General features: G+C 28.4%; 1 protein-coding gene across 1 annotated transcript in view; it reads left to right on the plus strand.

The window, feature by feature from the left end:
* Positions 1-25,818, plus strand: part of LOC107451499 (uncharacterized) — a 110,550-nt gene that overhangs the window by 49,989 nt on the left and 34,743 nt on the right. The window contains exons 2-6 of the mRNA XM_016067623.4: positions 16,862-16,954; positions 18,778-18,868; positions 20,208-20,471; positions 22,218-22,313; positions 24,178-24,300. Of these exons, the coding sequence (XP_015923109.2) occupies positions 16,917-16,954; positions 18,778-18,868; positions 20,208-20,471; positions 22,218-22,313; positions 24,178-24,300 (612 nt within the window). The 5' untranslated portion in view covers positions 16,862-16,916. The remainder of the gene's footprint in view (positions 1-16,861; positions 16,955-18,777; positions 18,869-20,207; positions 20,472-22,217; positions 22,314-24,177; positions 24,301-25,818) is intronic.

A 25,818-nucleotide genomic window follows, 5' to 3' on the forward strand; every position in this document is an offset into this window, starting at 1 on the left:
AACTTTGGAGGAGTTTTCTACAAGAATAAAACTGAGTTTTCTTAATTGTATTGCTGGATCGTCACAACTGTCATAGTTCAAGAGAAATAACCATCAACATCAATTAGTAATGCTACATAAATGTCCGGTAGTTAAATAAACATTCGAGGCTGATGTTTAGTTAATGTGCTTCAAGGACTAACGATTTTTGCCTTAGTTTTACTGCGGAAGGTTTTCTACTCTCACACCTTTTTTGCATTATTGAAGCTCGTTTTTTTTCCATTTTAGCATTTATCACTTATAAGTGCCATTAGCGAGGTGAACTATAATTTTAAATCGCTTTATTAGTTTCACTTCCGCCAGGACTGTTTTCTATCTTTCTTTCATTCATTCATTCTTTTTCATTTTTTTGTTATTGCAATTCACATGATAATGCCTCTTATTCTCCTATTTGAAAAACCGACTGTGCTTAAAATAGTTTATCTTTTTCCAATTATTAACAAACAAATTTATATATGGTCTAAGTCTGTTGGAATTCCATGTTTGGATTATTGGGCGTCACATATTGCTTTTACAAATTCATTGTCTAGGTCAGCAGTTCCTTCGTTTGTTTGTTATGGAATACTAAGTAGTCAGGCTTCTTACGGCGGAACCTCGACTTTATGACATAAACACAATTGCGAACATATTGACCAATAAAAGGCGTTTCGAAAATATTTAAGAGGAAGAGAATTTTTTCGTCGTTCCGTCATTAAATTATGTCTTATGTCCGACAGTTAATTTCGCAGTCCTGGAGCTGAATTAATTTTCTTTTGGTGTATATACATAAGCTGAAAATGACTAAAAAACCGAATTATGTTATTCATTATCCATAATTAGGAGAAAGGACTGAACGTTAAAAATGATTATTAATGAAACATATGTTTTTGTTAACGAATTTAGTTATTTTGTTTATATTTGAAAAGCGCGACGGGAAATAATGTAATTTTTTAAATATGCATGTCCGTTTAATTTTTTTTCAAGAAAAATTTTATATTTAAAAAAAAAAAAAAAAAAAAAAAAAAATTTTTTTTTTTTTTTTTTTTGGTATTTTAAAAAAATAATAATTTGAAGCACCCGGAATAGATTATTTATTGAATCTAAATATAATTACAGGTTACAAAAATGTTTTAAAAAGATTGATTAAGAAAGGTTCTAACTCTACGGAATCCTATAGCTCCTTAGGAACAACTGGTCTTAGGTTCTTAGGAAAAATAACTCTTGTAAAAAGACTTTAATAATTTATTAATTGTCTTTAAAAAGGCAGTTCTTTAGTATTTTTTTATGTATGAAAATTGAAAAGAAAGTGATAACTGTTAAATAAAGCGATTGCTGTATGTTACTTTGTCAAATTGTGGTATTTTGTAGTCCCCTGTTAGGGGACTACAAACCCATGTTAACCCATGTTAACCATGTTAACCCTGTTAACCCATGATTATTCTACTACTGAGAGTATTTTATGTCAGCACTGTGGTCGGTTCGACCCTAAAGCAAAATTCGTATTAACCAGACACCACTGGGATTCGAACCTGGGAAAGCTGATTGGGGCGTGAATGCTCTATTCTCTCAGTCTCCGTGTCATCGTGATATATTGTGAAATATCGATACAGTAAAACTTGAGTAAGTTGACCACTTGTGGTGCATTGTTTTAGTGGTCAACTTAGACAAGTGGGCAACTTATAGAGGGGGTGGGTCATTATTTACTTTTTCGTTTCCTATATCATGTTGCTACATATTTAAAATTTTTTTTTACTTGACTTGAAAATTTTATTTAGCAAATAGCCAAATATGTTTAAGAAATGTGTTTAAACCTGAATGAACTTAAATTTGTTACATATAATTCTAATATTTAACTAACTTTTTAAAAAAAATTATTTCATTAGTTATGTATGTGAAGTGTTTAATAAAAATAATTTCTTAAAATTGAACACGAAAACATGTAATTTGAAAACTTTAACGAAACAAAATTATTTGAACATTTTAAAATTTATTCTGTTATTACTGCACTTACAAACCTATTTGTTACTAAGATATTCCCTCATTGTTGTTTGGCGCTGTTGCTTAGACTTTACATCAGCCCAATGTTTTAAATGAAAGAAATGGTCAAAAGCTGACCCCCTACAGTATCCCCAGATGGTCAACTCACAAAAGGGTTTCGATTAACTTTTTACACTATTTCACCATACAAGTGAAATTTTAACATACATTGCAAAATGATAGAAAATTTTCTGATTTTTTTTCTTCTGGTCAACTTATGAGGGTTTTAGAATCGAATTTCATAATACTCCTAGACAAAATTGACTTATTTCAGTGGTCAACATACAAGATAGACAGGTGGTCAAGTTACAAAGGTTTTGCTTCTTTATATTATATAGGAAAAATTCCGTTCTTGATAATTGAGGTCAACTTATGCAGGTGTCTAACTTACAAGGGTGGTCAGCTTGGCAGGTTTCACTGTATTTACTTACGTTATTAAAATTCCAATATTGCCCTGCAGTAATTAGAATACGAAAATGCTAATTACGACTGCGCGCGTCTTTCAATTTTTGATAATTTACAGCATGCCTTTGGCGGGTTTTTATTCTTTATGTTTTCACAACATATAGTGATAATATGGTGGGTAGTTTTAAATAATTTTATTTGCTTTTCTGTTTAAAGCTGCTCTGAATCTCTTTTTTGAATTGCAGTCGTTCTTCTGAGCAATGATAATCACGAGGAAGGAATGTTGATCGCCCGAGAGAGAGAGGTCTATTTTAAGTGCTTATAAATTGTGCGGTTAACTGCTTCATTGTGTCAGGACTCTAATGACAGCATCCTCTCGCGACTTACGATTTTGATTCCTGTTCAAAGAATGAAACAGAAATAATTCTTGGACAAATGTTCACTCACCGGTTCCGATTCGGTTTCTTTAAACATTAAAACATTTAAAGAACAATTCGTTAAAGAAACTCTAAATTGTAACCCCCCTTCCCCCCAAAAAAATGTAGTTTCAGGGAATGCAAATGAATTATTGAGCTTCTTAAAATAATCGTTAAACTTTCTTTAAATGATGGAGCAAAAGAAAAGGCTTAAAAATAAATAAATAACGAATAAGTAAATAAATAATCATCTAAGCAGGGAAGCGCAACCATTTTTGGGTAGTGGGCCTTAAAAACAACGAAATAATGAGTTGGAGGCCAAAATTAACACGATGCTGTAATTATTAATATTTGAGGAATGTTTAGATTCTGTTTGAAAGTAATGTGAATAAGCTAGAAGCCTATAAATAAACTTTTGCTCTCCTGTGCAGATTATAAAAATAATTAATGTGAATAAATACATTTAAACATGCTAGATTACATACATGTTAGATTACGAAAGCTAATTATGCTAAATTTATAAAGGTATTGGCGTACAATGAAGTAGATAACTTAATTTTGCACTCCTCTTAAAAGTTAACTTTCATCTATTTATTTATAAGACTTATTTTTTTAAAATGCATTTGGGGTTATATAATTATTATTTAACCCATGTTTGGCCAAACGTGTGTAAAAGCACCATTTTGATAATGTGTTTTTATTAACACTGCGATGTATATTTTTCACTAATTTTATTGTTTTACTATTTTTAAGGGTTCTGAAAATATCTATAAAATATTAGTAATTCAAATAGAGTTACCATTTTCTGTTGAAAAATTTTAAAATTACAATGGTTTTTTAAAAAAGAAAAAAAAAACTTGAGATGATTATTAACAAATTTGACTTTTTGAAAATTTATAATCATTCCACTTCTGATTAATCATTTGCTTTCACGATGGGTTAAAGTTGCAAGTTCTGTAAATAAAATTAATTGAAACAAATGTCTTAAAATAACTAGTGTTGCACTTACTGATCTGTCCAATGGTGGGTAAAGCCACCGTTTTATTTCTTAAAAAAAAAAAAAAAAAAAATAAAAAAATAAATAAATAATAATATTATTCATGCATGAATTTTTTTTTTGTTTTTTTGTGTGTGTCCTAATGAATGTAATTTAGCATATTTCAATGATAATACCACATTTTATAAAATTTCAATGATTAATCAAAAATGAGTTAACATTGTCAACGATGTTTTATATTGTTGTAACTCGTCATTCATATTGTCCTATTTATTTCGTAGGGGATAGAGCTTTCGCCTGCCGATGAGGTGAACCTGGTTCGAATCCCAGCTATGCTGGTCGATATGAATTCCGCGCCCGGCTCACACTGACCAGTGTGCTGACGTAAAATATCTTCAGTGGTAGATGGATCATGGGTTAGTGTCCCCTTGCCGTCCGTCTAACTGTGGGAGGTTTTCGTGGTATTCCTCTCCATGTAACGCAAATGCTGGTTAGTTCATTCAAAAAGTCCTCCAGGAAGGCAAATTTCTCCCTAGTACTTAACCCAGGAGTTACCTTATCTGCTAAATTCGGTTCAAAATTACAAGGACACGGAGTTGAACAATTTGGTTGGTTGTTTAACGACGGTTATAAAATATACCGTATGTTTAGTGTTTTCTTATCCAATATAAAATCCTATTAATGGCAAAGTTCTGTTTTGTTATAAACAACTAAAAGTAAAATTTTAATAGTTTTATTTTTTTTTTAAAATTATATTTCTTTTATGATTTTTTATAAAAATTTATTTTACAACTAGTTCATTTTTAAGGGCACAGTAAATTTAGTTATAAGTATTCACACTGAACAAAGCAAAGGAAGAGTTAACATTAAACTTAACGCAGATAACTAACTCTTGGAGATAACCTTTTCAGTAAATAAATCCTCTTCTATGGATAATTTTTATGTATGTATGGAAATTTGATACCCCTTTTGTTTTTGAGTCGTGTGGCCGGTGATATTAAAACTTGTTTGCTCGTGATCAAATAACAAATTACGTATTTCAGCTAAAGTAGGTTTAAGTACACTTAACCCTTTGTTTCAGTCGTCTCTAAAAGTAACAACCTCCCTGGCTATTACGCAACTTAAGAAGGTCAATTATGAGAAAATGATTCACTAGAAATGGTGAAGTCACTATATTCATATTAAAGTTTTTAACACAGAGCCTTCTAAAATATGCAGAAAAGTTTCTTATGAGGCAGATAATTAGAATTGCTTCAGTTAAAACAAGCACTAGTAGATTATCAGTTGCACAAATTCTGACGAATTTGTGCAACACAGAGCCTTATAAAATAAATATATAGAAAAGTTTTTATAAGGCAGATAGCTAGAATTTTTTCATTTAATTGCTTAAGCACTAGTAGATAATCATTTGCACAAACTCTATTTAATTCGGCTTTTATTTTATATATAATTTTTTTTTATTATTTATTATTATTATTATTTTTTAAGTGTAGGAAATTGCTATATTGAAAGTTAATTGTAATTTTTTTCTCTAGTATTTCGTGATAGACTATTTATAATTTATTAATGTAAAAAACAGTTTGAACATTTAATTTTGTTCTTTTGTTTTGCTGGTTAAGTTTTGCGACGTATCTTTCTCAAATTTATTTCTGTGCTATTTCATGTAGATCACCACTCCAAGGCATTTTTGTATGACTTTAGTGAATAAATTTCATATATTTCAATAAAAGACACAGTGGTATATTCAGCTACGTATAGCGGTGTGTGGTGGTCCAAAAAAAGAATTTAATTAAAAAGCATGAAAAAGAAATATTTATTAAAATTTAAGTGCGCAATTTAAATTCCTTGCAATATATATGTAATCGGAAATTTTTTTTTTCTTGACTAAGAAGAATATTTAAATTTTAATAACAAAACTTAATTATGGAATTTTTTTAAAAATCATAGATAATCATAAAATAATACCTTATTGCTAAAGTACATACAATTAATTGTAGTAATAGATTTAGTATTCTTATTCATTGATTGAGTGCCCCCCTTTGCCTTGCTATCTACTCTGGGTCCGTTGCCTCCCACCCTTTTGCTCACCATTGAGTGTATTCACCAAGGATTTTACTCATTCTAAACATTTTCTCTTTTGAAATAGTTTAATTCATGAAAATCAACAGAAACATGATTGAATTAAGCTACGGTAGAAAATAAAATAAATAATGAGGAATTCCGACTCATAAAGCTTCTGCTTTTGAAAGATACTTTATTTTTTCATGTCCCCCTCTTTTTTTTTTTTTTAAAAAAGTAAACGTTTTTATTGCAATAATAGTTAAAAAGCAGAAATAAGTTAATTCAGAATTATAGATATGTTAAATATAATACAGATAAGTTATTTGTAAGTCTATTTTCACCCCTTGCAGATTTTGATGTATTAAATTATATAATATGTTCTTTGAATTGAAGTTAGTCCCAGATTACCTGTATGCTTATCTGTATAATTAAAACATTTTTCGGATTATTAAAACACAGCTGACCTTGCCTCTATTTTTTTCTATAATTTTTTTCCAAGACAATTTAAAATGCCCTTAAGCGAGTAAACAGCTGTCAAATTCAAGCAACTGCTCCTACATCTGTTATGTTTTGATTTTTTTTTCGGCGCTTACAGATGATGTTTTATTTGGAATATAATTAAAATCTGATAAAGTGAAAACCTGAATTGATTACAAATGACCTTAAAGACATCGTTTGAATAGTAATGAGAATGTCAAAAATTAACTTATAAAAACCGTTTTGAGGGTTAAAAAATCATTTATTTTTCAGTGCGGTGCTCGAACTTGGAACTTATTTTTTATATATTAGGTTTCAAAATTTAAAAAAGTTCAAATCTCGAACATGGCTCGGTTGATTTTAAAATTATTTTTAAAATCGTATTTACAAATTCTAAACAAATGAACTTTATAAATTTTGAATATTTTTTTTCTTACTTTTTTGGTTCTTTTAGATTAAAAAGTTTGAAAAATAAATTTCGCACTTTTAATCCTTGGTTTAAATAAGTTTCCAAGAATTTAAATTATCAAAACTAAATACTATAACGGCAGGATTTTTTTTTCTTAACTGAAACTAATGCTGTAAAATCTTAAAGCATGCATAGTATATTGTTAACAATATTAGGTTTTTAAAGAATTCTTACGTTTTGTATGCTAACAAAACAATGAAGGTGTATTCTAGCAGATGGCATTGAAACAGGTGTTCAAAAATAATCCAAGTTACTCAAAGTTTTAATAACATAAGCAACCTGATAAGGCGTTTGAGGTGATCATTTTAATTCCTTTTAGATTGGGTTGGAAAAATGCAATCTGCTGGTTCTTTTTTTATTTTTTTATATGTGAAGTGTTTTTTAATTTTTATCAAAATTGGGTTTTTAATGCTATCCAACTCAGAGAAACTCCTAATTTTTAAAAAAAAATCAAATCTGAATGAACATACAAAAGTAGGGTAAACTAACCAGTGAAGGAACACTTAAGCTTCGCTTGCCTTTTAAAAAATCATATTAATTTCAAAATTCGTAATTTTAGTTAAATGACAGTGTCAACATATTTATTACGAATTGCAAATTATGTAAAAAAATTGTAGAGAACTTACATAATATTGTTTTAAAGTTTTGGAGGTTCAAATAACAAATAGTAAGAAGACCAAGTGAAGGAACAGCTCTTACCAGTGAATGAACACCCAGTAAAGGAACACTTAATTTTGGTTATTTTTTAATGCTTTTTATGAATGTATATGCCATACAAATATTTAAGTCTATTCTTGAAATTATAACATATAAATACTTGGAAATGTTAGCTTTTTTTTGTAATCATGAATTGAAAATTAAAGTGTCAACATATTAACACATACTGTTCATTCACTGGGAAATCTATGCCCAATAAAGGAACTTGCCTGTTCCCTCACTGGTTAGAAGTTGTTTTTCGTATTTTTAACATACTTTTGATGCGGAACATCACTAAAGGTACAAGAAAATTAAAGTTTATCTTTTATTTTCATTAACTTAGAAAAAAACCCAGAAAAGGAACACTTGTTCCTTCACTGGTTTTTCATCGTTTGGTGATCCAGTGAATAAACACCCCCTTATCTCAGTACTTTATTATGCTATGTATGATGCTTAAAAAAAAATAAAACGTAACTTCAATAACTATATTTTGAATTCTCTTTTTCACAGTGAGAAAAATTAAACTATTGTATGCAAATAATTCCACTTCAAACCTATAAATACAAACACTCACCTTTTAATTTTTTCAAAGAAACAAGGTGTTGCAGAGATAATAACAAGCTCAAAATTTTTTCCAGAGAAGTCTATTTGACCAGGTAATCCAAAACATTGCTAGATGACTTCCTATTGTTTGGCAGTAAGCTATTGTTACCAATCAATCTAAAGAAAAACTTTCAAATTCTTATTTTTAATCAATATATATGAAATGTTCCTTCACTGGGTAGTGTTCCTTCACTGGTTGGTTTATATTATAGTTTATTTTTACAAAATGAAATAGTTTCAATGCTTTACATGTGGGCTAAGCATGTTATATTTGTTCAAATGTGCCGAGCTCAAATCGTATTAAAATTGAAATGTTTCAATTGATAATATTCAATTTATCTCTCTATTATATTGAAAAAAAATCCCTTTTTCGTATTATTTACTTTATTTATTAAGTGTTGACCCACTTAATAAATAAAGTTAATAAAGTCCAAGAATAAAGGGTATTAACTAGGTCCTCACCTTAGCAAAATTTTTATAATTAAAAACAATTCTTTAAAAATAATTTAGCAGATCATTCAAAAACTATCACACTTATGAAAGAAAGATCGTATCCGATTCGCAATAATTCGTTGAAATTAGTAATGTAGGATAATTGGATATTAATTATCAAATAAAAGGTTTAAATTTTAGGTCTGTTTATGTTAACCAGAAAATCTGTTATAAATTGGTAGGAATTTTTATGCAGTCGATGATCATGTATGAAAATAATAGAATGATACTAAAATTTTTTTTTCTCCATACCCACCCATTTCATATTTACTTGTTTACTCGATGAATAATGCATGCTTCGTACAATTCGACAAAATTATTTCCAATTAGAGGGAATTACACTCAATTTCAGATGTCAGAAGAAAATAATCGCTCAGTTTTCTTTCTTTTGCCTTTGGTAAGATTACATACAAAATGGAGGTAGGATTATTATTTCCCCCCGCTCTTTTATGTTTTTTAAACAACAGACAAAACGGCGGTAATAATTGATACAATGTTTAATCGTAATCGATATTGTGTATGGCAACTCGTAGGCATTATTTTATTAATGGATATTCGATAGCGATTTGTTGTTGCGTATCATCGAATAATTAACCCCGTTTCTCCGATATTGATGAGATTTAATCTTAACTCGCTGTGTTTACTTTTAATTGTTATAAATTGTTCGAAATTCTTACGATTATTTATTTTAATTCAAGAATGCGGTTACGATCGATCGATTACAATACGATGTGAACTTTTTTTTTTGGGTGATAGTTTTACTTTGTTTTCGTTATCGTATTGTAAATTTTCAGGTTATGAACATTATTCAAGTGTAGTTGCATTCGTGCAAGTATGTGTGCTGTTTAGGTTTATAAATTTTAACTAATAATAGAAATATAGGTTGTCCAAACTTCCTTGTTATGTCTTTGAATTTTTTCTGGCCAAGAAGAATTTTTAATAGTGTCCTCTTTTTTGCTTTACACAGTATTAGTTTCTGACTTAGTATTAATTAATTAACTTTTTTATAGTTTCAGTAAAGAATTTTTTTTTAAAATTTCATTTTTAATCTTTTCAAAAAAATAAAATAAATGAAATGAAATAAAATAAATAAATAAATAAATAAAATATAGAACGTAATTTTTAAATGTTTTCAAGTGTTATATCGATGCTTTAAATTGAAAAGAAGCCCCATAATATAATTATGACTTACAAATGATGTATTTATTCGTGTAATTATATCTTAGCGTTCATCTTCAATAATAATATTGATTTTCTGAATTTATACATTTTTTGATTCATCTTATAATTACTTTATATATTCCCCAAAGCTTTTAACTCTTTATTAAAGTCTATATTCGAAAATTAAACTAACCTCCTCTTATTTTCTGTCTATTTGGGCCTCAGAGTACTGCTTATAACCTGCAAGTAGCAGTATGGTGTAAATATTCCCCTTTTTTTCAGTATTTATGCGTCTTGAAGTTATACTGTCCAACTTTATTATTTTTATCACGTTGGTTTTATTTTATCATTGCATGATTACATATTCTATGTTGTAATCAAACCCTTTAAAGCAGGGTTGGGGTTTTGGACGTCCTAAACTGGTTTTGGACAGGACACGTGGGTTTTACTGTCTTAAACTGGGTAAAACTGTCCTAAACTGGGTAAAACTAATTACATGTATCATTAAATATTTGACATTTTTTATACAATTTACTATAACTTATTAAAAGAAAATAATATAATATATAATAGGAAAAGGTTTATAATTTTTGAAGCTCCACAATTCATTGAACAACGAAAGTGAATAACTAATCCTTTAAATATAAATATGCTTTTAATACTGATAAATAATATTTTTGCATAAGGATAAATATGGCAATATTAAAAAATAATAATTTTTCTTAAAAAAAATACCAAATTTGTTCAAAAATTAACCTTTTATTTTTCACAATATTTTTTTGAAAAAATTTTATAATTTCTGCATCACAGGATGATAAAAATGACATCTATTTTTTAAAAAAAAAATGTTTTTTTAAACATAAATATATTAGTTTAAATTGTAAATACAAAATAACTGAAAAATGTATTAACAGTTTTGAAGGGCATAACATCAGTTTCAGTTACTGACACTAGTGATGTATCACCACTTTGCTAAAAGAATTGAACATGAATGAAATAAAAGTATTCTTGAATAGTACTATAGAAAAATAAACCTGTTTATGACGAACCAAGCACTTAGTCCCTAATATTTTAACCTGTATGGCAAGGCCAAACTTCAGTTATGTACTATTGAATGAGAGGACAAATTGAACTTGATTACTAATTAATCTTCCTTTGTTTAAATTGAAGAGTCAAACAATATTAATAAAACATTATACTTTCAAAAACAAATATTCTCTGGTATGTTTGATTATCAATATGTTATTAGTTCTATGTTTATTTTACCTCTTAAAATAGATTCAGATAAAATTGTGACATAATTTGAGTAAAAGGGTTTTGGACAGTTTAAGACAGTTTTGGACAAAGGGGTTTTGGACAGGACGGTTTAAACCAGGGTTTAAACCGTGGATTAATCCATTCTGTCCTAAACCTTGAAACCCTGCTTTAAAGTATTTTGATTTTATTCTAATATCCCTCTTTTTTTTAAACCATCTTTTATATGAAGAGCTGTTTTTTTTGAGCATCTTTATCATTGTAATTTTCTTTTTAAATAAAACCTCAAAATTCACGGTTTAGGGCAAAGAACTTAGTTTAGGTGCTTTTTCAAAAGTTTATTGCACATTTCCGCTGCAGTCTTTACTATTTTAGATATCGCTTTAATTTTACCAAAAAGCAACTTAAAATGCTTCATATCTTTAACAACAGCTAAAAGGTTAAAATTAACTTAAAAATTTATAATTAACTCATTAGTTTATTAAATATACTCGCGTGATCGCGTTTAAGGAAAGTTGGGAGTGCCAGCCTCAGCTTTAAACTTTAATTACTGTTGTTTGAACTGTAACCATAGAAGGAAAAAAAAAATTTACGGCAAATTTCAGATTAAGGCTTTTCGGTGACTTCTTTCCCTTGAAACAAGGAAAATTTAATCACTGTGGAAAAATCAGGTGAAATGAATAAACTAATGCTTAAGGTCCCTAGAAATCACATATTTTTCAAAAAAAAAAAAAAAAAAAAAAGCACGTTGAAATTTTTTAAAAATTATTATTTTTTTTTCTTTCCTAATGGCACTCATAGGTGTTTTGTAATGTATATAATGTTTTAATGTTTAAGAATAAAGCATAACTAAAATATTAATAATATAATTTATGTCACCAAATGCTGAAATTCAATAACATTCTGATTTTAATTTTTTTTCTTTCTGAGTGTTTCTGGCCATCCCTTATATTAAAGTCTATGTCTACTTTGTTGAAGTCTTGCTAATATATTAATCAAAATTGTGATATTTCGGCAGCAATGTGACTGCAAAATTACATGCCTTAAGTTATTATATACAAAAAAGAAAAATAAGTACAGTGCTAAAAAAAAACAACAGAAGGATCATCCTGAATAACTTTTGATCTAATGATCGGATCTTCACGTTCTAGGACTCAAACTTAATCGTTCGAGGATGTGACCTCAAATATGCTAATTATTTTGTGCAGACGATTATTCAAGTTACGAAATCAGACACAAAAACGTACTTTCTTTCAATAAACATACTTTTCCTCTCGACAGAATCGGGTATCTGATCCATAATATTTAGGGGAGGGGGTAGTTGTAATCTGGGATATATGGTGTGGAATATAGTTTATATATGTCTATAATACTTTAATATTATCTTAATCGATTTCTTTGACCAAATATTACTGGAAAATTGTAAAAATAAAGAAAGTGAGGCATAATAAATTTTTGACATTCGCATTTTGTCGTCCAATTAAGTATGTATTTTATTTCAGAGCATTATGACTCTATTTAAACATTGGGTATAATTAATTATTGGTCATTCTTCATTCAAGTTGCTCTAATCACAATTGAAGCGGGAAGAAAAGCCATATATGCTTCCATTTCCTTGCGGAAGCAATATTTGGAGGGGTAGGGGGAAGTAAACCGTCTCAGAAAGTTTTTTTTTTCTCCACTTTTCCTAATGACGCATGTGTGAATCATTTAGCCGGAGTGACGAAATTGTTACATATCATAATTCTTAGAAAGCGCCAATAAGTGTTGCTGCAAAACGAACCTGAATTGAGAAGTATAAATGGATGCACGTATTTAAATATCCTTGAATAATAGAGCATCGGCCTTGGCTGCTTTATTTTTATACATATTTTGAAAATAATAGTCTTTTTCGTTCTCATTAAAAATAAAATTATTTATAAATACAAATTGCATAATTCATTAAAATGGTAATTGTATGATCTGTGGTAAACAATTACCATTTTATTATCAGTCCCTTGTAAAATGACTGAAATTTAAAATATTTGAAATTGATTCAAACAGTTTTATAACTTATTACTTTGTTTTATATCCGGTGTTGAACAGCCGACCTAATTTTGAGTTTACAGCTAACAATGTTTAATGTTCTTTTAATATTAAAACCTACTCAGAAGACAAGGAAATCCTGGATGAAGCATTGGGAGAAAGTAGCCATCGTGGAGGACTTTTTGATGGAAGTAACTCGCGTTTGCGTTACATGAGGAGAAATACCACGAAAAGCTTCGACGGTTAGCCCTGCAGCTAGGGACTCTAACCCATCATCGGACTACCATCGAGGATATTTTACGTCAGCACTGTGATCAGTAGGAGCCTAATATATCGATCATTTATATTCATTTATATCATTATTATCATTTATATAGAATGTATGAGATCAGCTGTCGCTAGTATTCGATCCTGGGTCATCTCAATGGGAGGCGAGCCACCACGGCCACCTGAGCCACCACGGCTCCTAAATTATTACTGAGAGTACCAGATTCTTCAAGATTTTAAAAGTACACCAAACAAGCTGTTCAGGGCTGATCAAAACACACTTCTCACATTAAACATAATATTAAGTCTGTCATGTAGTGGCGATATTGAGAAAATACAATTTTAAATTTTAGTTACTGTTTAACCGATTAATTTACTGGTGGGAAATGATTTAGTAACACTAAATTCTTCATTAAGGGTCACAAGAGGAAACCGTCTACGCAACAACGGTGTTAGTAGAAATTTTTCCTCCTACTGGCATAGAAAAAAAAAAAAAATCCTAGCAATTTTAATCTTTTTTTTTTTTAAATAAAGAAAAATTATATGAAAAATAATATGCAGATGCTGTACTACTCTGCAGCTTCTGTTACCGTGCTAGAGAGTTGTTGCTACCTGGGATTACGGCATAATTAGAATTCGAAAATCAAATTGGAAAACATTCAGTGATTTGAAAATGAATTCAAATGATATTCCACAATGAAACTGTATGTTTATTTTTATGTATTTTTAAAAAAATGATAAACCTAAGAGATAAATATTTTGTTTTTAGTAGAAATTATATTTGTTTTTTAAGAATATTTGAGAAAAATATTAGTTAATTATAATTACCTGATTCAAATTTTAAACGAGTTCTCTTCATTCATGGGCATTAAGAATTGAATCGAGTGACACTAAATTGTAAAATTTAAAAATGGTAGCCAGAACATCATTTTGTGTTTTTTGTTAATTCAAAATAAATTTAAAATGTTAATTCAAATTCCAAAATCTCACATGCTTAATTAACGCATGTTGATAATGTATACATCAAACGAATTGCTATTTCTTAGGAATGTAATAATTATAGTTCGACATTCCGACAAACTTTTATGATGGGTTTAATGCTCTCCATTCTATGTTAGAACAAAGAAAGGAAAGTGTTGACAGTTTTTTTTCCATTGTGGTTGGCTACAATTTCCAGCTGTGCGTGGGTACACACACTCATTGCAAGATCGTTTGCATCAGAATGGCCGTGAAGCACACACATTTTCAAGGTCACACCACCTTATTCCGAACACTTTTACCATTTACCCACATTGTTGGCCGTAGGCAGAATGATGAAGATGCGCGAGGACTCGTCAAGTCCTATACGCCTTGTTTGCAAGGACCTAATTAAGTTAATTGAAAAGAGTCGTGGAATGTTGTGGGACAAAGTAACTTCGTGTTACTGCTCTCGGTTTTTTCTTCTCTTTTTCTAAAATTAGTATTCTGAATTGGAAACGCTTCTCCTTAATATGTGAATGTTAAACTATTTTTTTAAGATATTTTATTTTGTGCTTTACTGTGAAAAATGATAGTATGATAATGAGTTATTCCACCACATTAATTCAGCTAAGGAAAAAAAAAAAGTGTCTTCTCACGTATGCCTGTATATTTTGTTTGTACTGTATAGTATTCCTATACTTATAAGATTTTAATTTACTAAAAACTTCTAAATAAAGTTAATATTTAAGTAAAAAAAATTTTTTTTTATACATTGACCAAATTAATGAATTCGGCGTTATCGTTGGTCTGATTGAAAGGTTTGAGCCAACATAGTAATAAGTTACGCTTTCGCTAAGATGTTGTTTTATATCAAATTGTTCCTTCTTATTGTTTCCAGATAGTTATTTTTCATGTTTCAGAAATTTTCGATTCATAATTAATTGTGCAGTGCTCAAAAAAAAAAAAAAAAAGCAAATTATGTAAAATAAAATAATAATAATAAAAATAACGAAGCACATAGCTTGTATATCTAAAATTCGTTTATACAAAGATAATTTTATGCAAAAAAAACTATACTTTTCTATAATTACTAATTATTTTTTATTATTTTATTTAATAACAGTCGAAAATGTTTAAAATGGTAAGGTGTAAGGTGCACAAATTTTGAGATCATTTTAAGGGATGTAATTTCATATGGCAAAATACAAAATTTAAACGAAGTAGGTCGAATAATTATAGAGAAATTGAATTTTAGATGTAGGTCTTTTTTTAAAATTGGATAAATCAGAAATTACTCGACAGCGAATGCGTTCAAATGTTTTGCCCTTGGTTGTTCGCCAAGGTTTTGCCATTTAAAATTCTTAAGTTTCTAAATAAATTAAAATTCTTAATTTTCTTAAATGATGTAATAATTTGTATTCTTTAAAATTCGAAATTTTTCGACTAACATTAAATAAAATAATTCTAAATAATAAGTAATTATTGAAATTTTTTTTTGCTAGAAATTGTCTTTGATAACGAATTTTAGAATTGTGCGCAAAAATTTTCTATTTGCTTAAAACGTTCTCGAGATATGGCGAAATACGCAAAACGTAAAATTAATATTAAGGGTTAAAAACTTTCGACCACTCTTCTGACACATTGGGACTTCCCAAATTCTGGAATCACCCCCCCCCCCTCCTACATTGAGGGTCAAAAATCCGAATTTGTCGGGGAAAAGCATGTTTTTTCAGAGAAAATATGTTTTTGTCTGATTTTGTAACTTAAAATGCACTAATTAATTGGTATATTTAAGGTTAGACTCTTCAAACATTATTATTCAAACATTCCCATATGTGAAAATCAGATCAGTAGTTCAAAAGTTAAATTGGATGTTTTTTTTCCTCACTGTTTTCTTTTTTCTTTCCTCACCGAAAATTTTTTATTGCCTGCATGAGAAAGCATGATATTCTCTCACCGAAATTACGCTTTTGAGCAATTTAAAAACGGAGCTTACTGCCCTAAGTCTTCATATTAAATTCATGCATATGAAAATTATTTTAAACAAATCTAGCTCCTTGATCATTGAATTGTACTGTTACAGCCTTTTGTTTTATTTTATGCAATCTAATTATAGTTAAATTTAAGTATTTATTGCTTGATTGTGATAATGTGATTAAATAATGTAATGTTAGCAATTTAATTCGTACTCCAAAGTGCTGCAAACTTGTTTGGGAACCATTAATTTAAATGTGCTGAGAGAGAAAAAGTCATTTGCGTACTTTTTAAAAAACCAGTAAAATTATTAGTAATGAACCTTCCTTTGATTTTGAAACACTAAATTCGAATATGTTATTTATTTTGTGGCCTCTTTAATAATATCTAGAATATTTAAAATATTAAAATAAAATGAATGTTTTACTGCCTAGCAGAAAGAAAAAATACACAGAAAATGTGTTGATAAATTAATGATATAATTTTTAAATAATTGACAAACAATTATTGATGATTAATTTTGAATTAATTTAATTCTTTCTTGTTTAGGTATGAATTCTCTCCACCGAGGCTGTTTTGATTTCATCGTCATCCCAGTGTGCTGATGGCTCCTCCAAATGTCAAAATCAAACATTTAACTAGGTAAAATAGCTTTGATATTGATATATGACAGTTTTTATGACATAAAATATTTTTTTAGTGCTGCCATCTAGTATTAACTATCGATAAATTTTTTGAACATTTTCCATTTTCACATTCTTAAGTGATTATAGAAAATATATATTAACATTCGTATTGTTTGAAAACATTGTCGTGTTATGCATTAAGCACGGATTTAAGTTTGTTTAATATAGCGACTATAGATTTACAGCTTTACACTTTGGCAACTATATTCTCTATATTTTTTTAAATTTAATTTTCTGCATACCAAGTCCTTTATTTTCTTCTAGTACTTCGAAAACACTCAAATGCTGTCTGTTAGTATCTTCACTCACTGAGATCTGGGAAATTTAAAAGATTTGACATTGAATGCTGTATTGCTAAATAAGCCTAAAATGCGATTTTTCTCTGAGAACTTTTATAGGAATATCAAGTTTTAGAGATTTTTCTGTGTAACTCTTCCAAATTAAGTTATAAATTATGTTATTATGTTTGATATTTAACTATATTATAGAATGTAAAGGTATTTCCGAGTGATTGCATGTTTTGATAGTAACAAAATATTTTTACCATACTGATTTTTAATTTTTTACTGTGATTAGACTTGTGTACTTAAATTTTTTTTAAATGAATTAATATTAAAATATAAAAAGTATTTATTTTTTGGGATTCAAAAATAATTATTTTAAATATATCAAAAATTTAATTATTTTTTTAAATTAAAATTTGTTGGACATTTTTAAATATTTCAACTTTAAGAATAAATGTATGCATTGTGCCTACCTGCTGAATCTCATCTTTGCTTACATGTAATGGACACATCACACTTTAGAAATTACTGTTGTGTTCTATGTTTACTTCTTTTATATCAGAAAACAGTTTGTTGCGAGAAAACATTAGTTTAAATGGCTATGGAAAATTTAAACGTTCTTAAACATTGTTATTGATTTTAATATAATGCAAGGTAGCTAATTTTTTTGGATTCTAGTTTATTGGAATCATTAATTTAAATCATGGTATGACTAAATTGTTTTTTTCTAAAATATATTTTTTTTTTATTAAAGTCAAATTATTTTTAAAAAAAAAAATGCATAAATTATTCAATTTTAATTTGCAAATCATTTCTGAGCTTGTTTGAATTTTTATTGATTTTTATAGTTTTTAATTTTGTTGTAGTTATTACTATGTTAATAAATTCCAATTAACAAAATTACATTATTTTTTAGTGAATAATTACAGTTTGTTTAAATGACATTTTAATCTTAAAATTCTTTAGAATTTTTCAGATTTCAAATTAAGAAAAAAACATAAATTTAATGCAGTTTATGCATATATTTATACTACTGTATATAGTGTTCATCGAATCCTATGGATTGTTTGTAACTGTGTTATCCATAAAAGTAATGTTAATTCGAAACGATCTTTTAAACATGCTGTCATAATAAAAACATTAATAAAATTAAAACTTAATAAAAAAAGGAAAACATAACTGAAACAGAAAAATGTTGTTCTTAGTCCTGAAATATGACTTTGGAGTTGAGAATCACAATTTTCTATGTTATCGATTATTTGTCTTACTGTACTAGAAAAAGTGACAATAAAAGAATAAAGTCTGTTAGAAATGCTCTGTGTTAACATGTTTATTAAATCTATTAAAACTTCCCCGCAAGAAAACTAATTTTCCAAATTATACTGTGCTGAATATCCAGCCAAATATTCTGCTAAAGTGCCGAATACCGAATAATAGCTGAATATTCATTACATCTCTAGTTCTTTTGTAATTAAATAATCCATCATTCTTTTAGGAGCCCATCCAGCACTGGAGATACAAGATTCCCTAAACTAGACGAATGTGCCCACTTTCATTATGAAAATGTGGAACTTGGACCAATCAAAGTAAAATAAAAATTCTGAGTTTATTAGTGAAATAAAATAATATTGAAAAATATTTTAAATGTTTGCCATAATTCAATATAATTTCTTTTGCAATTTTTTTTTTTTTGAAATTGTTTTTAAGGGCTTCTTTCTTTTAAATTTATTAAATGAAATTTGTTATTTGTTTAAACACATATTATTTGTTCAAAATTTGTTTTTATTTTTTAAGTTAATCTTTCTTATTTTTAGAAGATATAAAGTAAGTGTCTGTTGAATTTGATATTTTGCTTTTATGTTTAAAACAATATTTTTACAATACAATACATTTTTTATACAATACATGTTATTTACTATGCATTTTTCGGGTTTAAAACAATATTTTTATAATTTTTTTTTGTTGTACATTTGCCATTAAGAACATATAATTTTAGACTTACTGAAATATGTTTGCTTTCATTTGTCTCCACGCAACACATTTTATTTAATTATGATTTAGATTTCTGTTTTTTATTTACTGTGATTCATATCTTTTATATTAGACTTTAGGGTATTTAAAAATAACATATCTATTTGGAGCTTTTACATATATATTAATAATTTTTTTAAGAAAAATAAATATTTTATTGCCTTAAATTTTAACAATATAAAATACTATGGACTTTCCATAATTTTGAAATTTTCACTTAATTACTTAATTAAACTTAAATTTTTCAAAAGTTTTTTTTATGAAAGAATTGTTCTTTTTTTGTGTAATTATTGGTAATGATGTATATTTAATGGACAGTAATGATAACTTTTCATCAACACAAATATATTATATCAGTATTTAAGTATTTTAATAAAGCTTGTTTTATTTATATTTTGTATATTTGTCTAACTTTTTTATGTAAGTCATCAGTGCGGCACATCTTTTTGAATATATTTTTGAAACATTAGAAAAAATAATTTAATTTGGAAAACAATGAACAATTGTTTAACAATGATCAAATAAAAGAACATTTAGTTTAACTTTCTGGAAACTAAATGTTCCTTTAATTTCAAACTTCTCCATCTGCCATTTTGAATTTATTCATTTCACTGGCTTCAATCTCATTTCTCTCCTGTCATAAACCATAATTTTTAATAAATTGCTAAATATGTGTGATTGTAATAAGAGGAAAATTTCGTTTTGAAATTCATTGTTTAACATAGTATGAAATTTTTCTTGTCAAAATGTATTAGGATTTTAAAAGGCATAAAAATTATTTAATGAAAAATATTGAAATTCTTAAGATGTATTTTATTTATTTTCCTAAGCATTTCTTATTTTAGATATTTCGTGCATATTTTTATTGCATAATAAAATCATTCCATTGACTAGGTTCTTTTATGTGACAAACCATCAGATCCCGGAAAAGCCTCCTTAGTGTGCAGTTCATCCTCAAATAAAGAGAATGAAAATGACCGGCTATGTTTTCTTGTCACTGTTATTAGCAACAGCAAGAAATGGGTTGTTAGGCGCAGTTATAAGAATTTCATGTTTCTGGATACTCAACTCCATCGCTGTGTGTATGACAGAAAATATAGTTTGCTACAAGAGCTTCCTAACTTGTTTTATGACGACTCAGAAAAAGAAACTTATGAGGTGAGTTACCCATTTTCATCTGTTATTTTTGTTATCATATGGATCTTTTATTTAAGATTATTAAAGTACTTTGGAAATTTTTACATTGATCGTTTCATGTGTAGAATAACCCTGGTCGCCTTGAGGTCTAAAACGTTAATCGCCTTGAGGTCTAAAACGTTAATCGCCTTGAGGTCTAAACATAGTAGCTGGCTTCTAATGTTTTAATCTGTTCTTTAAACCTCAAAATAGGAATATTTAGGATAAGAAATAAATTGCTAATATTGGTGAAATTACTGCTTTTGCTGAGTTCTATCTTTCAATTTGAAAAATGTTGCAATCTGAAAAGCAATGTTGCACGGCAAAAGACATAAATTGCAAGCATAGGTTCCAGCTATCCTGTATTGATCTCATCAGGACCTTAAACTGTAGTTGACCTTCACACTAATTTCTCAATTGTAGTCAATACTTTATTTAAAATGCAATAGGTTTTATTAACCTAAATGAAATATAAAATTGCTTAGAATGCATGAAAAATCACTCTCACATAAAATGCAGTAACCAATGGATAATAAAATCCGAAAAGTACACTACCAAGAAAATTTGTATTCAAAATAAATTATTCTGTGCTTAAATATGCACATTATTTAGCTCATTGTATCATATAGCTATAAATTATTTACTTACTTTACTCTAAGATGTAACTGTATCAGTTATCACGAAAAGTTCTCTTGACTAAATTTCTGATGTAGTCTGCTGCTTATGGAAACGAGTAAAACAGCTCTTCTTGGAATTGAAAAAATTATATGACTCTAACAACCTATAAATTAAAACAACCTATCCCGCTCCCCTAGTTAAAGTGTATATTGAATAGGAGAGAGTATATATTGAGTAGGGCAGTAAGTAGTGGGAAGTATTGACGGCAATTGAGAGTTGCTTGTATTTACTGTTACTGTCAGAGCACTTATCTGGATCTTAGATAAGTTCTTGAAACAATAAGACAATAGAACTTTTAGTAATAATTCCAACAACTTATTATTTTTTTATAGGTATTATTAAATTGAAAATATTAGTTCTTTTTATGTAAAGTTAAAAGCTGTTCTCCATTTCATTATACTTAGGCCTTAAAAAAATGGTCATGGCTTCTGTACAAAAATGACATATCTCTTTGGATCACCTCCCAATGAGGTAACCCAGGTTCATATCCTCAGGGATTGATGTAATAAGGTCAGACTCCCTTTAGCGTTGGGCTATTTGTGGGAGGTTTTTGTTGTTTTCGTACTCCAAGTAAGACAAATCCCAAATGCGGGTTAGTTCCATCCAAAAGTCCTCCATGAAGGCTAGTTTGTTCCAGACTAGTTGAGGGATCCAGGAGTTCCCTATCTTCTGGATTGGGTTCAAAATTACAAGGCTACAGAGTTGAACATTGAAAATTGTACACTCAGAATTGGTTCGGCTGTTCATCAGCTGGTTATAAAATAAAATAAAATCTCTTTGGAATTTTCTTGGGCTGTTTTTCATTAAGTCACTTATATCCGTCTGAAAGCCATATCAGTTGCATTAAGAAAACAAAAAATATGTACATCATAAATGAAGAAAAATTTTATGCCATTGTATATTATTGTTAAATACAAGGAACATATTGGTGTTGAACATTTCCTTAATCAAAATTAATTCTATTTAACAGTTATAAATATTGTAGTTATAGTTAGTAAAGCTTGTAATGTCTTCGTAAAATATATGTTGAATTAGTTTTTTTAATTTTAGGAACAAATAAGTGCTCTTCTATCTGAATACCTTGCAAGATTTTCCCAACTCGCTGGAAGTTTAATAAATTGTGGACCTGTTTTAAATTGGTTTGAGGTAAATTTTGAGTTTTAAAATTTTTATTTATTTGCTTATTTTATGTTTATTTAAAGTTTCTAATAAATTTTCCCTCAAAATTTTTCTTACTATGATTAGTTTCGAACTTATTCATTATAATGAATGTAATTGGAATTAAAGTAATAATAAATTTTAAATGTTATTAAAATTTTTAATAAAGCAAATGTTACGTTGGTAAGCTTTTAAATCGGGACATAGCTCGAATTGCACGTTTTCGAGAATGGACATAGCTCAAAATGCTGTTTTACAAAAATGGACATAGCTCGAAATGCACATTTATAAAAATAGCCATAGATAGTAATAAAAATGGACATAGCTTAAAATGTGCATTAAGAAAATGGACATAGCATTTGATTCTGCTTTTTAAACCAGAGTTTTGTATCGATTACAGTACTTGATTACATCTGTAAATGATTAAAGATAATTATTACTATGTAACTGACTACTTGTAATTGAAATTACAGATAATTACGATTACAAGTAATCGTGGATCTAGTGATCAGTACAAGTAATCTGATTAATGGTCATGAATAATTGCAATTACATCATAAAGCGATTACAAGTAATTATGATTTCGTGTAATCAAAATATATGATTACAGGTAGTCGTAATTACTCATAATCTTGATTAAAAGTAATCGTAATTACACATAATCTTGATTAAAAGTAGTCCAAGTATACGAATATATTATAAATTCCAATTATGATACCTGTAATAGTAGATACATTAAAAATATTTATAAGCATTGTACGCATTCAGAATGCGGAAAAAGAACCCCCCCCAAGAAAAACGGACCAATACTAGTGGATCAATCTAATACTCAATCTTAATGCTACAAGGTAGTAACGTCAAATATACTAATTTATTAGTATAGACGATATTTTAAGTTACAAAATCAAAAAAAAATATGTACTTTCTCTGAATAAACAAAAATTTTTTCAACGGATTTGGATTTCTGACTTGAATAAGTTTAGTTAGTTAAGTTTGAACTCCTTGCTATAAATTTTACTTTTTACCTCTTTCGTACATCAAAAATGCAAATTGAAAAACTTTTAAGCAAATTGAAAAACATTTGCACAAAATTTTAAAATTTGTTTGTCCAAAGATAATTTCATGCTAAAAATAAATTTCAGTAAAAATTAATTATTTTATTTAATAATAGTCGGAACACTTTTGAATCATAAGGTATACAATTCTTTACATCATTTTATGGTATTTTATTTACATGTCAATTTTTTTTTTTTTTTTGTGCGAAATCGGCCTAAATTTTTTTGAGAAAAGGAATTTTTAAAAAGTAAATATTTCAAATTTGATTTCTCAGCAACTAAACCGATTTTGCTCAAATTTTGTAACAATGTATTTATCTACATATGTTTAATATACGTATGCACATATGCAAAACACATGTATGTACGTATCTAAAATTTCAAGGAAGTCAATTATTTCAAATTCAATTTCCTAGAAACTATACGACTGATTTTGCTACAATTTTGCATTTTGTGATGTAAAATTATATTATTTAAAATGACGCAAAAAATTGTTTGCCTTACAATTCAAAATTGGTAGAATAAAAATAATTGGTAGAATAAAAATTGGTAGAATAATTGGTAAATAAAAATTGGTAGATTGGTAGAATAAAAATAATATAAATATGAAGCATTTAAAACATAAACTGCCTATGTTTACCCCCTGATAATTTAGCTATGTCTCAATGTAACATATAATTTACTTTTTTATTAGAGCATAATTTGTGCATTTTTCAATAAAAATGTATTATTTTCCAGTTAGTCAATATTTTTACTGTTTGTTAGATTTTAATTTTCAATCCTTAAAATTATTTCAGCTTGACAACAGAGGGAATAGATTGATTGTTACTGATGAAGTTGCTATAAACACTCCAGCTGTTGCAGCTTCATATGTTGTTGTGCCTTATTCTGCTCAAGCAACTGATGAAATATCTTTCGATGTAAGTTTTCATAATTTTTACTATTCTTTTTTAATTTGTTATCAAAGTTGTGTTTTCCAATACCATTATTATTTTTTTCCTATTGTTCCCATTTCTTTTTCTTCACATTTTATAAAAGCTTCTTAAAATCTAAAATTGTGGTATATATTTAAAGATTTTTTTTGCTCACTGCATTATGCAGTCGATTGCTGTTTGTTTATTAAGCAAATATACTGCAAGCTTTAAACAATATTTATTTTAAATAAACTGTGAAAATTTGTTCTTTTACGTTATGTATCATTTATTTCTACGTATTGAACAAACATAAGTACCATATTTTCTCATGCTGATAAGTTTTTAATGATCTGAAAATTGCTTTTGGTTGTCCTATAAAAAGTGTTTAAATAAAGCTAATTTTTGTTTTCTGTAACAATAATGCTTACAGAAAATGCTCTGATATATCCGAAAGAGCAATGTAAAGAGGAACAATATTTTGAAAGGGTGTTGTAAAATTTTTTTAAGCTATATCATCAAAAAATACCAATTTTATTTTTAAAAAAATAAATTGATTATTTAGTCCAATTTATTTAAAAAAATGTATTTATTTAAAAAATAAAAACAATCACTAGCTCTAGCACTATTCAGAATTCTAGCACTAACTAGAATTTTAAAATCTCTTTCTCTTCACCTCCATACTTTAAACACCAAACATTATAAGCAATTAGAAATTACTGACAATAAGAATTTTCATTTTGTTATTCTGTTGTTGCATCTCTTGTGGGCGAAAACAATACCCCAATCCCATGATTTGGAATGCTTTTTTCATTTTCTTTAATGCTAGGAGAAATACAGGAAGTAATTTAAATACAGAAGTATGGTTTATTAATTATTTTATCAGGTGCTGTCAGGTTTCTGAGAAAGAATTTTTCATTGTTAAATTGATTGGGGAAAAATTAGTGCCTTTATAAGATGTTTGTTAGGCGCAGTGGCTGAATGGTAGCACTTTGCACTCCCATACCACAGGTCTTGGATTCGATCCTTGGGCCGGGCAAGGTTTAATCAGCCTTTCATCCTTTCAGTGGGCTGATAAATGAGTACCAAGCGTACTTGGAAACTAAACACTGGGGGTTTTGCGTTTGGCTTACCACCTAACCGGAACATCTACCCCTGCACCCCAGAGCCCAAGTTCAAGAAAACTGAGATGGGCATAGTAGAATGGTAGCGCTTTGCACTCCCATACCACAGGTCTTGGATTTGATCCTTGGGCCGGGCAAGGTTTAATCAGCCTTTCATCCTTTCAGTGGGCTGATAAATGAGTACCAAGCGTACTTGGAAACTAAACACTGGGGGTTTTGCGTTTGGCTTACCACCTAACCGGAACATCTACCCCTGCACCCCAGAGCCCAAGTTCAAGAAAACTGAGATGGGCATAGTAGACCTTGGCTCTCTATGGGCTTTTGTGCCACTGAGTTTAGTTTTTTTATAAGATGTTTGTTGGAAGAAAGGGTCGCTTTGAAGATGGGGTCTCTTATTGCAGCT

Source organism: Parasteatoda tepidariorum, chromosome 1, assembly GCF_982258835.1.
Source record: "Parasteatoda tepidariorum strain Cologne lab strain chromosome 1, Ptep-v5.0, whole genome shotgun sequence".
Taxonomy (NCBI): Eukaryota; Metazoa; Arthropoda; class Arachnida; order Araneae; family Theridiidae; genus Parasteatoda; species Parasteatoda tepidariorum.